Below are 15,448 nucleotides of genomic sequence, written 5' to 3' on the forward strand. Positions count from 1 at the left end.
ACATACCACGGATACTACGCAGGTTCACTGAAAACCAAACATTCCACCGAGGGCTAATGTGACATTTATCAGGGACACCAGCAGATAAGAGACACTTAATGGCCCAGCCACGGCTGAGGGCAGGGAGAGGCGAGGGCAGGCTTACCATCTCGTCCAGGGCGTAGCGCAGCAGGCCGTGCTCGTACAGGATGAAGAAACGCCGCTGCCATTTCTGCGGAGGAGAAGAAGAAGACAACTGTTAGCAGATAGAGGCACAATATAATCACTGCTTCCATAAGAGAAATACTCTGCTTCTGTATAAAGTTTGTAACATACATAAACTACCCGAGCCAAGTTCTGAAGCCCAACACCAGGCACAGATCTAAACATGAGAACCTTGTAATGGAACACAGAAACTGCCGCCTTGGGGGTGTGAGGCCTTGCCAGAAACCTGCATCATGACCTCTGCACACATTAAATGGACCACTCCAGCCATGAAAGCAGGCAGTTAAAATCTGACAGAGCCGACAGCTGTTAGACTAGTCCATCTCCTCATGGGGGATTCTCAGGGTTTTCTTTGATGTCAAAAGCATTTCCTGAATGGCAGTAGACAAGTCTGCTAAAATATTGAGTAGGGAGGCTGGCTGGCATCGTACTAATTTGGTAGTTCAACTGCCATTTGGGAAATGCTTTAGAAAACAAATAAAACTCACAGAGTACTCCATGGGGAGATGGACTAGTCCAAAACCTGTCTGTCAGATTTAACCCAGTTTTGGGTTTAGACTAATAAGCCATAATGGTGTCCACTAATGAATCAATCTTACCATTTCTACGTAATCTATGGAATGATTTTTATTGGATTTATATAGTGCCAACATATTACGCAGCGCTGTACAATACATAAGATTACAGACAATGATAACAGGGCTGACTGACAACACAATACAGGTTATAAGCAATAAGGTACACAACACAATACAGACAACAAGATACACAAAACATGTAGTAATACAATGCCAAATCATACACTACAGTGGTAGTCCCAGTACACCACCACCACACTGCAGTCTAGCTGAGCTGGTACCGTACACCACAACACTGCAGTCTAGCAGAGCTGGTACCATACACCACAACACTGCAGTCTAGCAGAGCTGGTACCATACACCACAACACTGCAGTCTAGCAGAGCTGGTACTGTACGCCACAACAGTGCAGTCTAGCAGAGCTGGTACCATACACCACCACACTGCAGTCTAGCAGAGCTGGTACCGTACACCACAACACTGCAGTCTAGCAGAGCTGATACTGTACACCACCACACTGCAGTCTAGCAGGGCTGGTACCGTACACCACCACACTGCAGTCTAGCAGAGCTGGTACCATACACCACAACACTGCAGTCTAGCAGAGCTGGTACCATACACCACAACACTGCAGTCTAGCAGGGCTGGTACCATACACCACAACACTGCAGTCTAGCAGAGCTGGTACCATACACCACAACACTGCAGTCTAGCAGAGCTGGTACCATACACCACAACACTGCAGTCTAGCAGAGCTGGTACTGTACACCACCACACTGCAGTCTAGCAGAGCTGGTACCATACACCACAACACTGCTGTCTAGCAGAGCTGGTACCATACACCACAACACTGCAGTCTAGCAGGGCTGGTACCGTACACCACAACACTGCAGTCTAGCAGAGCTGGTACCATACACCACAACACTGCTGTCTAGCAGAGCTGGTACCATACACCACCACACTGCAGTCTAGCAGGGCTGGTACCGTACACCACCACACTGCAGTCTAGCAGAGCTGGTACCATACACCACAACACTGCTGTCTAGCAGAGCTGGTACCGTACACCACAACACTGCAGTCTAGCAGAGCTGGTACCGTACACCACAACACTGCAGTCTAGCAGAGCTGGTACCATACACCACCACACTGCAGTCTAGCAGAGCTGGTACCATACACCACCACACTGCAGTCTAGCAGAGCTGGTACCATACACCACCACACTGCAGTCTAGCAGGGCTGGTACCGTACACCACCACACTGCAGTCTAGCAGGGCTGGTACCATACACCACAACACTGCAGTCTAGCAGAGCTGGTACCGTACACCACCACACTGCAGTCTAGCAGAGCTGGTACCATACACCACCACACTGCAGTCTAGCAGGGCTGGTACCGTACACCACAACACTGCAGTCTAGCAGGGCTGGTACCATACACCACAACACTGCAGTCTAGCAGAGCTGGTACCGTACACCACCACACTGCAGTCTAGCAGAGCTGGTACCATACACCACAACACTGCAGTCTAGCAGAGCTGGTACTGTACACCACCACACTGCAGTCTAGCAGAGCTGGTACCATACACCACAACACTGCTGTCTAGCAGAGCTGGTACTGTACACCACAACACTGCAGTCTAGCAGAGCTGGTACCATACACCACAACACTGCAGTCTAGCAGAGCTGGTACCATACACCACAACACTGCAGTCTAGCAGGGCTGGTACCATACACCACAACACTGCAGTCTAGCAGGGCTGGTACCATACACCACAACACTGCAGTCTAGCAGGGCTGGTACCGTACACCACAACACTGCAGTCTAGCAGAGCTGGTACCATACACCACCACACTGCAGTCTAGCAGGGCTGGTACCGTACACCACCACACTGCAGTCTAGCAGAGCTGGTACCATACACCACAACACTGCAGTCTAGCAGAGCTGGTACCATACACCACAACACTGCAGTCTAGCAGAGCTGGTACCATACACCACAACACTGCAGTCTAGCAGAGCTGGTACCATACACCACAACACTGCAGTCTAGCAGAGCTGGTACCATACACCACAACACTGCAGTCTAGCAGAGCTGGTACTGTACACCACAACACTGCAGTCTAGCAGAGCTGGTACCATACACCACAACACTGCAGTCTAGCAGAGCTGGTACCATACACCACAACACTGCAGTCTAGCAGAGCTGGTACCATACACCACAACACTGCAGTCTAGCAGAGCTGGTACCATACACCACAACACTGCAGTCTAGCAGAGCTGGTACCATACACCACAACACTGCAGTCTAGCAGGGCTGGTACCGTACACCACAACACTGCAGTCTAGCAGAGCTGGTACCATACACCACCACACTGCAGTCTAGCAGGGCTGGTACCGTACACCACCACACTGCAGTCTAGCAGAGCTGGTACCGTACACCACAACACTGCAGTCTAGCAGAGCTGGTACCGTACACCACAACATTGCAGTCTAGCAGAGCTGGTACCGTACACCACAACACTGCAGTCTAGCAGAGCTGGTACTGTACACCACCACACTGCAGTCTAGCAGGGCTGGTACCGTACACCACACTGCAGTCTAGCAGAGCTGGTACCATACACCACAACACTGCAGTCTAGCAGAGCTGGTACCATACACCACCACACTGCAGTCTAGCAGGGCTGGTACCGTACACCACAACACTGCAGTCTAGCAGGGCTGGTACCATACACCACAACACTGCAGTCTAGCAGAGCTGGTACCGTACACCACCACACTGCAGTCTAGCAAAGCTGGTACCGTACACCACAACACTGCAGTCTAGCAGGGCTGGTACCGTACACCACCACACTGCAGTCTAGCAGAGATGGTACCATACACCACCACACTGCAGTCTAGCAGGGCTGGTACCATACACCACCACACTGCAGTCTAGCAAAGCTGGTACCGTACACCACAATACTGCAATCTAGCAGGGCTGGTACTGTACACCACCACACTGCAGTCTAGCAGAGCTGGTACCGTACACCACAACACTGCAGTCTAGCAGAGCTGGTACAGTACACCACAACACTGCAGTCTAGCAGAGATGGTACCGTACACCACAACACTGCAGTCTAGCAGAGATGGTACCGTACACCACAACACTGCAGTCTAGCAGAGCTGGTACCGTACATCACAACACTGCAGTCTAGCAGAGCTGGCTCCACATCCGCTGGCTCTGCTAACCTGTGTCTTGAGGCAGAACAGATGAGCGGAGCCTGAACAAGACGTTGTACATGTTACTAACAAATCAAGAGCCCCTCTTGGCAGAAAGCGCTGCTATTTATCACCTGAATATTACTGCGTGTCAAGGAGCAGGAAGTGTCCCAGAGCCTGCAGCTCTCAAAAGGATGAGGGGATGTCAGGACTGTCACAGGGCTGGGACTAAATGACGGAATCGAGGGAGGTGCCTACACGTCCGCAACCACAACACTGTAGTCTAGCTCCACTTTTAACTGGAAAACTCACTATCAATAACCGCTAGCACCTTTCAGAGGGTTTTGCAATTGCAAGGAGTTGCAAGGAGTCCTGGGTAGCGACTTCTGCTCGCTAGAAATTGGCGGTGATTACGAAAGCGCTAGACTAATGGAGGCCTATGGCAGAGAGTCCAAATAAGATTGCGATTTGCTCAAATTGCCATCGCGGCGTCTCCCGTGATTTCTTTTCTGGAAATGCAGGGCCAAAATTTAATTTCCTGAAATCGCCTTTTTAGTAGCAGAATCACTACCGATTTATAATCTCTAGTGGGCCCCAGGCCTATGAGAAGCCAATCAGTTCATCTCCTGCAAGTTGGAGAACCAGCCAAATAAATGTCACTGTTTAAGTGGACCTGAACTCTTGCACAGGACAGAAAGAAAACAGAGAAATGCACCCTGTGTGGATTTAGAGAGTTTAGTCTGTCTAACTCTCCCTCATCTGTGACTAATGACAAGTCGTAATTTGATCTCTCAGCTGTGTCAGCTGGCTGCCTTTGAAGTGCAGCTAATTTGTAAACACAGGACGTTAACCCTATGTTTGCTTCAATGAAAGCAGGAAGTAGACACACTGCAGATTTATTGCAGCATTTGTATCAGCTGTAACGAAGAAATGTTTTTTCCTTTAAAGACAAGCCCATTTGAAAGCACAGGATGTAAACAATATGTCTGCTTCCAAGAATCAGGAAGTAAAAACTGTGCCGATTTTAGGATTTGTATCAAGCTGTAAAAACAGAAAACGTTTTTTGTTTAAAAGTTATTTTGCTGTTTTGTATCCTTTAGAGCAGAGAGGACATTCTGAGTTCAGGTCCACTTTAAGAAGATGCACTGGCAGCCTCCATATTTCCTGCCACCAAGTTTAAACACTGAAAAAATTTGCACACAAAAAAACAAACTTTTTCCTGTTTATTTTCTGGGGGAAGCTGCGTTGCCGGTTGGCGGCGAGTTGGCTGCGAGCGAAGGGCTCTGCGCAGCGTCGCTGGCACCGAATATTACACAACATCAGGGTTTACGAGTGTCACCACCCAGGACGAAGCTCTGCGCACATCTCGCTGCCGGCTCCTGGCATGCCCATTTAAGGCAGCATTATCCAAAAGGCAGATTCTGCTTCAATAAACTTTCAGCTCTGAATTTCTTCCAGAGAGAGGAGGGCGAGAGGGGGGGGGGGGGGGGGAGAGGGGGGCAATCACCTGGCCAGGAGACAGCTAGCAGATCTCCGTCTCCGTAGTGACAGGAAAACAAAGAGCGCTCCGAACGCCTGACACACACCATGCCATTTCCAGTCAGATAGACAAGTCAAATCGATTATTTCCAACAGGTTTGATCTGATTTTAGAGCCTTTTTCTGATCGATTTTGTACAAAAGTGATCGGAAAACCGATCAGAAAAACAATCAGAAATCAGATCAGACCTGTCGAAAACCAATTAATCTGATGGGAAATTGCATGGTGCACCAGGCATATGGGGGGGGGGGGGAATAAACTAACTTTATTTTGGGATTAGCAACAAGCAAAGCACACATTTAAAGGAGAACTGTAGTGAGAGATATGTGGAGGCTACCATATTCATTTCCTTTTAAGCAATACCAGTTGCCTGGCAGCCCTGCTGATCTATTTGGCTGCAGAAGTGTCTAAATCACACCAGAAACAAGCATGTAGCTATTGTCATATCTGTCAAAATTGTCAGAAACGCCAGATCTGCTGCATGCTTGTTCAAGGTCTATGGTTGAAAGTATTAGAGGCAGAGGATCAACAGGGTAGCCAGGTAACTGGTATTGCTTAAATGGAAACAAATATGGCAGCCTCCATACACCTCTCTCTTCAGTTCTCCTTTAAGGGCACCAAACACTGGTCGATGTCAGGCATCAAATCGATCGATAGATTCTGTAGCATCGATCAGAAATCTAATCTTTCAAATCTATCGATCGATATGTGGCTGATTTCGATAAATTTTAATTGATTTTATCTATGACAGGATGGAAGATCTAGGTGGATTGGCTGCTGGCAGCAGATCGATGGCCCATAAAGTTGCATTGGATCTCATGGTCTGTTTATACCGGTGGCAGATGCCAACAGCGACAGGACAGATTTCGAGGGACAGTTGAGTTGGCGTTTCACATGCAGTGTTTAGCCTAGTGAGAGCGGACACGTCCATTTTGATAGGCTTCCTTTGCGTCCGCGACCCGGCGTGTGCAAAGCAATCATGCTGTGGAGAAATACAGCAGGTCGGACTTTGCAGCTGCGTTCCAGTCAGTTGCATTTTCGTTCTAATTAACAGAGTGAACAGTTGCCACTAATAACATAGGATTGATAGGTTGACGGTCTGTTTCTGCGTTTCAATGCGATCCAGGAAAACGCAGCGTTTTTATTTCCCCAAACAGCTCATTTTTTTCTGATCACACCTACTATGGCTACTTTTTCAAATGTTCAGGCAGGTAACTGCCCAATTTTCTGGCCTCACCTATCGTAGCAGCTTTTCAAATGTTTACACAGGAAAATGGAGCAGTTACCTGCCTAGAATGTGAACCAATGCCCCTATACTGCAGTAGGGCCGGAGTAACGCTTTAATTCCTCCTCAAGGCACCACATTTCAGCGCTCTCATACAGCCTTCGCTTGTTATGACAACCCGCTATCAGAACGCAGCGATCTCTCCCCCGTTCCAGCATCTATTTCGGGGAATGACACAATCTTCACACATCACGTCGGGAGATTAGGTTAGAGACAAACTAAGGCGGCGCGGTTTAACCCCCTAGCTGCCGGCATGCAGGGCGAACGCCGAGAAAGGATGGATGAAGCCGTAGGTATGCGGGGCTGGCTCCAGTCTCATCTGTCCTCTGACCGATCCCCGAATGAACGCGCTGCCCATCGGTTAGGCTTCTATATTTAATGTGTTATTAAGTGATGAGATCACAGACGAGGTCTGGAGTAGATGGGATATTTGTCTAACCAGTGGCTCCGATGGGAAACAGTGAAGAGGACTGAGGGATAGGAGGGGGATATATTAACCCTTGTGCAATTGGTAGCAGATGTCTGCAAATAAACATTCACACACTACATTCACAAAATAAACCCACAGACTGGACCAATTTAACGGGAAGCTGAAGACTGAAACATGATGCTGTGTTTTGGTCCAATTTGGGTTTCTCTGGGTGCATCTCGCTGTACTGTGGTGAAACTCCGACTAAAACCATAACTGGGCAATGCAAATTCTAAAAGCAAGTCTCCAACCTCGACCTGAATCCTGTGTTTCTATTTGCTGGTGGTAAAAGGCCCCACCAAATGTTATGTGTAAAGAAAGCATAATGGCATTTCTTATATGTGGAACACTATAGCTGCACTTCTAATAAGTGTGAAAAAACAAGGGCATTTCTTAAAGTGGGAGTGTCACCATAAAAATCAAAATTTCAACAGCAACTGGTCTGAGTGTGTTAAGTGATAAAGATGCTAATCCTGCATTCAAAACTTTTTCACACACTTAAGAAGCACTGGCCCTTTAGTAGTCAGTGCCAAACAGTTGCATGCTGGGTTTATTTTTAATTTCCCTGCCTAGCTGAAACACGACCCTCTACTCACTTGTGTTTACAAGCAAGGCTGAGGTGACTCAGCGATTGGAGGAAAAAAAGGAACAAAGTAAAGGGCAGAAATGACATCAGGATTTAGCCTCAAACTGTGGGCAAAAGACATGGTTCCCACCAGGAACAGAATTGTCTTCATTTACTATAGAAGATTCACTGAAATCAAAACGTGGACAGTACAATACATGTTATGTAAGTAGATCAACTATTTATCTACTTATATATATGTGTTTTTTTCCCCTGCATAGTATGGCTAATCCTCCTGCTTTAAAGGATACCCAACCCAAGCTGGAAATTTAAAAAGGATGCTACATGTGTGTGGGGAGGTGCGTAGATTCTTACTGCACCTCCCGTGTGTCAGTGTCCCCATTTCTCTGTAAAATGCAGTCGGTGAGGTTGGCGCCCTTTGACCCGGACATACTACGCTGCGCATGTGCTGTATGTCTGCTCAGGAGTCTTGTGACTGAAGTGAAATGAGCACATGTGCACATAGCAAACGACGAGTGGGGAGCAAGATCACAAGGCTGCTGAGCGGACATACTGCCAGGCGCGTCGTAGTGCATCCAAATTAAACGGCGCCGACTTACCGGACTAAAAGTGCCATTCTACAAAGAAACGGAGAGGGGCGCCAGCACACGGGAGGTGCGGCAAGAATCTGCGCACCTCCCCACACACATGTAGCATCCGTTTTTACCTTCAAGCTTGGCTCGGGCATCGTTTAACCACTTCCCAACCACCCATAGGCAGTTCATGCAAGTGAACATGCACATCGCCAAGCCTGAGTGCTTGCGAAGACTCCCCAAGCCTGCCCAACGCGGAAGAAAGCAGTCTACGACTGAACGGTCACAGACTGCTAACGGGGGGGAGCCTGCAGGGGAACGCAGGGACCAACAGAGAAGCGGGAAGACTCTATAGGACCCAGAGCCTTCCCTCTCCTCAGGCGAGTCTCTGTTTATTTTTTTACTAAAGACTCCCCTTAAAGGACCCCTGAAGTGAGAGGGATATGGAGGCATAATATTTCCTATTGAGCAATACCACAAGCCGGGAACCTCAGCCACCCATTCTGCCTGTCTCTATGACGGCAGAGTTCCTGTGAGTCGGTCAGGAGCCGCATTCATTGGCTTCTGACCCTGCCTTTCAATGTAAGCCAATGGGAGTTGCTTACATTGAAGACAGGTCCAGCCCAGGAGCCAATGAACTCTGCGCCTGACCCGCTCACAGGGCGGTAAAGTCAGCTGTTTTCTGCATTACTGCATGCTTAATGCTTTATGAATCGACCCCAGAGTAGGGACACCGAGAGCCAAATACTGTATAGTGCAGTATGTAGTGGTAGTTGAAATGAAGTATGATAAAAGTAATAAGCTATACTCAAAAAGCAGGGTTACCTCCAGGCAACCACTGTATAGACAGGTGGGGAGATTAGACCTGACCCCACTCAGGATTAAGAAGTCGCTCTCTGTAGATAAGGAAAAAAGGGCGTAACACCCCTCCACCAGGGGTGGACTTAACGTAGTATGGATACAGAGGCGCCAAAAGGATAAAAGAATCTAAAAAAAAAAAGTTTAAAACATGAGGAGGCAGTGGTGGTCTCACCTCCTCCAAGCAGACACAAAAATTGCCAAGGTGTTTGTCAAATTCTTCAAGTTTATTTACATACTCCGGGGGACAATGCAACGCGTTTCACAGATTTAATCCCGCTTCATCAGGCATTAACAGAGCAATAGCATATGTGGTCATTACAAGAGGTGCCGGGCACTTCTACTGACCACATATGCTATTGGCTCTGTTATTGCCTGATGAAGCGGGATCAAACCTGTGAAACGCGTTGCATTGTCCCCCGGAGTATGTAAATAAACTTGTATTTGACACATTGGCAACTCTTGCGTCTGCTTGGAGGAGGTAATTCCACCACAGCCTCCTCACGTTTTAAACTTTTTAGATTCTTTTATCCTTTTGGCGCCTCTGTATCCATACTAAGATTTGATTTTTGGTCTGTAGTTATAGGATATGTGCCAGAGGCCGCACAGAGCTTGTGACCTGGCTGAGGTCGCTGCCTGTAGGCGTGGCCTGACATGCTCTGCTCTCAGTGCTGTGGCCTGATGACACCGAAGTGTACATCCACTAGGAGCGCAGACTGGCAGCATCCAATTCATGTAAATCACTAATGAGCGCAGTACAAACAAAAGGCGAGCTAAGAGGCCACGGTTTACAATACAGCTTCCTGCTCTGCTCAGCATCATCAGCGGTAATGACAGCCACTACTACAGCGTACTCGCAAGGATGGAGGATCCCAAGTGTAACAATATATACAAACTTCTAATAGTTAAATTGACCTCTCCTGCCAACAGGAACACCAGTAGTACTGGAAAAGCATTCTTAACACAAAATATGTAACAGGTTTCACGGGTACTGGCCTGCTTCCTCGGGTCACTACAAAGTGCCTTGCAATAGAATGAATTCTATTTAAAGAGAACCCGAGGTGTGTTTAAAGAATGTTATCTGCATACAGAGGCTGGATCTGCCTATACAGCCCAGCCTCTGTTGCTATCCCAAACCCCACTAAGGTCCCCCTGCACTCTGCAATCCCTCATAAATCACAGCCGTGCTGTGAGGCTGTGTTTACATCTGTAGTGTCAGTCTCAGCTGCTCCCCCGCCTCCTGCATAGCTTCCAATCAGCAGGGAGGGAAGGGATGCAGGCGGGGACTGGAGTTCTGCAGGAGGCGGGGAGAGCAGCAGACTGACACTATAGAGATAAACACAGCCATCTCTGACAAGCTGTTTGTCAGCAGCGTGGCTGTGATTTATGAGGGATTGCAGAGTGCAGGGGGACCTTAGGAGGGTTTGGGATAGCAACAGAGGCTGGGCTGTATAGGCAGATCTAGCCTCTGTATGCAGATAATATTCTTCAAACCCACCTCGGGTTCTCTTTAAGTGATTAGGAGCACCTCTGTTCCTATTCCCTTTGCTGCAAGGCACTGTGTATTGTTCTGAGGAAGCGGGCTGGTACCTGTGAAATGCGTTGTACTACTGGTGTTTTTGTTGCCAGGAAAGGTAAGAGATTACCTCTCATTCTGTTACTATTAGGAGTTTATATGTATTTTTACAATTAGGTGCCTCCATCCTTACGAGTATTCAGATAAACCTGGTTTTGGTCCAGGTCTCTGGAAGTTCCTCATCATTGCAATATCGTTGTGTCTAAAATGGTGGGTGGTGGGGGGGGGGGGGGTAGTTTATACTCACAAGCATGGGCTGCAGTCCTGCAACCACCATATAAGCATGCGGAAACTGACCGTTCTCGCTCTGTATCCCGGAACCTTCTGGAACTGGGTGGTCGCTCTCCTCCTGTGGACCCTACTACTGGAGAACTGCGTGCACCAATAGCTGGGGGCTAAACTCTCCTTGGGAGGTGTAAAGTTACAACTGGGTTGAAAATTTGGGGAGGCGCCCAATAGAGTTATAATGGTGGATAAAACTATAATATATAAGTAATATAAGTAGAGGCATCTTACCTCTAATAACGACTCACTGGGATGGAATTAAGGAGTCTTTATTATCAAACTGTTATAATGTTGACAACGCGTTTCACTGGTCTCAGCCCGCTTCCTCAGGTCAATACAACAAACAACCTTGTAACAAAGCCGTGTGGGGTGGGGGCGCCTTTTCAAAGGGATCTATTGCCTGCCCTTACACAGCAGACAGGTTTCCAATAGATTTTAGCTCGCAGTTTATTGGATATCGTCCTAGCGATGCCACCTGCCCCCATGTAATGTCTCCTCATGCCCCTCCCCCATAGTTTCTTTACTTTTTAGCCGGGGATCGCCTGCACTACGCCCCATCTCATGTACGTGACCGTCGGTACATGAGACCGCCTCATGGGGTACAGGAAACCCCTGCAAGACACATCCGCAGGGACAAAGGCCATGGGGTCTGTTGATCAGCGGAATATCGAACACCATCACCGCTGAGCTCTTTCGAGTGCAATCTTTCCAGCATGCCCGAGTGGGCAGGAGGAACAGCCATGTTGCGGCATCGAGCTCTACCAGATTCTATCATTATGAACATAAAGTTGACTAAATGCTGCTGCCTCTACCTCCCCGAATACTCGCTGCCCCCCCTCCCCCCAGCACCAGGCCCTCAGAGTGGAAGCAGCTCACCTATACGTCATACTTATCCTGTAGTTTGTTTCTTCTTTGCATCGTCAGGGGTGACATGCATGCGATGTCACATAAGACAGGGTGACGAAGACAGGCACCACCGACGATGCAGAGAAGACACCAGGAGGCGCGTGGCAGATTGTCGAGCTGCTTCCTCACCACGAGCCGCGAAGGGGGGTTCCAACATTACATGTAGGAGGCCGGCCGTGGGGTCTGTCACCGCTGCGCCCCCCCACCATGAGCTTTCCAAATGATCAGGCGGACATGTTGCTGCATCTATGTGATTGAATTGGCGGATATTGATGCTGCACATGGAGTAAAGTACATTATCACGCTTCCAGGAACAGTGGCTGCATTGACCATGGTGGTGTTTGGGAAGTCACGGGAGGATATAGCTGGCGTTACACAGTATGGAAGAGTTCAGCGCTCCAGCACGCATATTTGTTGCTAAAAATAATGGGAGCCGAGCTGATTATCTAAAGATGCTTTGTTTTATAAATGACAGCTGATGTCAGGGCGAGTCTCTCCCCCCCCCCCCCCACCCCCCCGAGGTCAGACACTCCCAGCAGCAACTTCACATCTGCTGAAGCTGATCTGTAGCTTTTGGATTATGCTCTAAGGTGCCTGACAGAGCAGCGCTGCTTAAAGGGACTCAGAGCACCTCTCATGGGCATGCCTTTAAAGGGACACTTAAGTCAAACAAAAAAAATGAGTTTCTCACCTGGGGCTTCCAATAGCCCCCTGCAGCTGTCCGGTACACTCGCCGTCTCCCTCCAATCCTCCTGGCCCCGCCGGCAGCCACTTCCTGTTTCGGTGACAGGAGCTGACAGGCTGGGGACGCGAGTGATTCTTCGCGCTCCTGGCCACAATAGCGTCATCTATGCTGCTATAGCATATATCATATACCATATAGCAGCATAGATGGTGCTAATGTGTCTGGGAACGCGAAGAATCACTCACGTCCCCAGCCTGTCAGCTCCTGTCACCGAAACAGGAAGTGGCTGCCGGCGGGGCCAGGAGGATCGGAGGGAGACGGCGAGGGCACCGGACAGCTGCAGGGGGCTATTGGAAGCCTTAGGTGAGTAAAACTCATTTTTTTTGTTTGACTTAAGTGTCCCTCTAGGACAGACTACTTCCAACAAAGTCATGCAATGACCCCTCTGGAGGAGCCTCTTGCAATGGCCATGCGTGTCACTTCCTCTTCCTGCTTCATTCAGTAATGCACTTCTCTAACAGAGAAGACAGGGGTGACCCGAAAGTTATAACATAGCCAAGATGGCAGGCACGATTTTTAAACTGAAATCGCTGAAAACTATTTGGTGTAGAACAGCGATTCAGGCATCAAATGAAATCAAATGAAAGAGGAGAGCACAAGCTACAGAATATCTTTGAGTACTTTGCAGTACTGGTCGGAGTCTTAAAGGCATGCCCATGAGAGGTGCTCGGAGTCCCTTCAAAGCCAACCTGAACTCTTGCACGGGACAGAAGGAGAACACAGAGACGTGCACCCTGTATGTATTCAGAGAGTTTAGCCTAATTCCCCCTCATCTGACTAATCACAAGTTGTAATTTGATCTCTGCACTGTTAGCTGACTGCTTCAGTAGAGCAGCCATTTTGTAAACACAGGATGTTAACCCTGTCTGCTTACATGAAAACAGGAAGTAGACACTTCAGATTTATTGTAGAATTTGTATCAGGTGTAACAAAAATGTTTTTGTTTACAAAAAAAAAAAAAGTTTCTCTTTTAAAGCAGAGAGGAAGTTCTGAGTTCATGTCTGCTTTAAGTATGGCTAGTATTGATTAAGTATTGATAAACTTATATGCTTAATTAAAATTGTAGAGGAAAGCTTCCAATGTCGACCTGGACCCCAGCTCTGCTGGACGAGATCAGCTCTCTGCCCTAAAAGATAAGCAAAGTATCTACTTCCTACTTTCATAGAAGCAGACATAGGGTTAACATCCTGTGTTTACAAATCAGCTGCACTGACGAGGCAGCCAGCTGAGAGATCAAATTACACAGGTGGTTAGTCACAGATGAGAGGGAGATGGGCTAAACTCTCTAAATACATACAGGGTGCATTTCTCTTGGTTTTTATTCTGTGCTGTGCAAGAGTTCAGGTCCATTTTAAGTGAAAATAGAAAACACCTAAATCAGAAAATAAATACTAGTTTAGCTTACATAACCTATTTTTTACACAGTCCATATAAAAAAAAGAGAACTGTTCCTGACATTCCCCATCTTTAGTGCCTCTGATTGAAGCCAATCGTGATGTCACTTCCTCCCTTCCTCTCCATCAGTGTTTACAGACACGGTCACTGAGATCCCTGCACATGCATACAGGTATTTCTGAGCTCTACAGATAGTGTTTCAGCACCAACTTATCTTATCAGTCACATCACACCAGCAGTGGTCAGCCTATTCTGTCTCCAGCAATGGCAAGATTAAGAGCCAGGGGACCTAGGTACAGTATATAACATACTACTTTTAAGCTGGCCATACACTGGCCTGATTTGCCGCCATTTCGACAGCAGATTCGATCACTGGGATCAAATCTGCTGCCAATTGTTCACGCTACACGCCGAATTTCGATCCATTTCGTCCGATCCTGTCGATCGCTCCATGTAGAAAATTACCGTTGATCGCCCGCAGGTAGGGAGCGCGTCGCTAGCAGCGTTCGATTGCCCGACGACCGACGTAATAGAGCGGCAATACATTGCCTGCTCCGCCGGCGCGACTATCCCCGGTCACCGCTGCTCCGTGTCCGCGCTGGTCTGGTCTCCGGGTCCGGCAGGCTTCAGTTCCTCCTCAGTTTAAACAGTAGAGGGCGCTCTACTGTTTAAACTTCCTGCCGGGCAGGAAGAAGCAAAGCATGCCGGGGCCGGAGACCAGAGCGCAGACAGAGCAGCGGTGACCGGGAGGACTCGAGCCGGCGGAGCAGGTAATTTATGCGGGCGGGGGGAGCGGCGGCAGCACCACCACCACAACAGATTGTGAATGGTTTCAGGCTGAAATCGGTTCACAATCTGTTTGCAGTAAAGGTAGCCACACGATCCCTCTCTGATCAGATTCGATCAGAGAGGGATCTATCTGTTGGTCGAATCTGATGGCAAATCGACCAGTGTATGGCCACCTTTATCCATATAAATAAGAGTATTGTAAGGCAGGTAGATTAAAGTTTAGTAAACACATTACAGTGGTTGTCAAAATTTAGATTTTCGTTGATAGACAAGAAGTTGGTGATGTTATCCTTACCCGCGATCGGTGCATAGGATTGTCAAAGTCGGTGCCTTCGGGTGCCAGCAGCAGCCATCCTCCATAGATAGGCTTGGCCTGCAACAGAGAGATTGCACATTACACACTGTACATAAGGCTAGATATATATAAAACAATTGCTAATACTGCTCTGTAAGGCAACATTCTCAGCA

The 15,448-nt window shown here is 48.2% G+C and overlaps 1 protein-coding gene across 8 annotated transcripts in view; it reads right to left on the reverse strand.

Annotated features, from left to right (window-relative positions):
* MPRIP (myosin phosphatase Rho interacting protein) overlaps nt 1-15,448 on the reverse strand; it is a 266,132-nt gene that overhangs the window by 192,280 nt on the left and 58,404 nt on the right. For all 8 annotated transcript variants that reach the window (XM_068243558.1, XM_068243563.1, XM_068243562.1 and 5 more), the window contains exons 2-3: nt 15,276-15,353; nt 146-211 (exon numbers count right to left, since the gene is read on the reverse strand). In XM_068243558.1, coding sequence (XP_068099659.1) covers nt 146-211; nt 15,276-15,353 — 144 coding nt within the window. The remainder of the gene's footprint in view (nt 1-145; nt 212-15,275; nt 15,354-15,448) is intronic.

The sequence above is a fragment of the Hyperolius riggenbachi genome, chromosome 7, assembly GCF_040937935.1.
Source record: "Hyperolius riggenbachi isolate aHypRig1 chromosome 7, aHypRig1.pri, whole genome shotgun sequence".
NCBI classification, from domain to species: Eukaryota; Metazoa; Chordata; class Amphibia; order Anura; family Hyperoliidae; genus Hyperolius; species Hyperolius riggenbachi.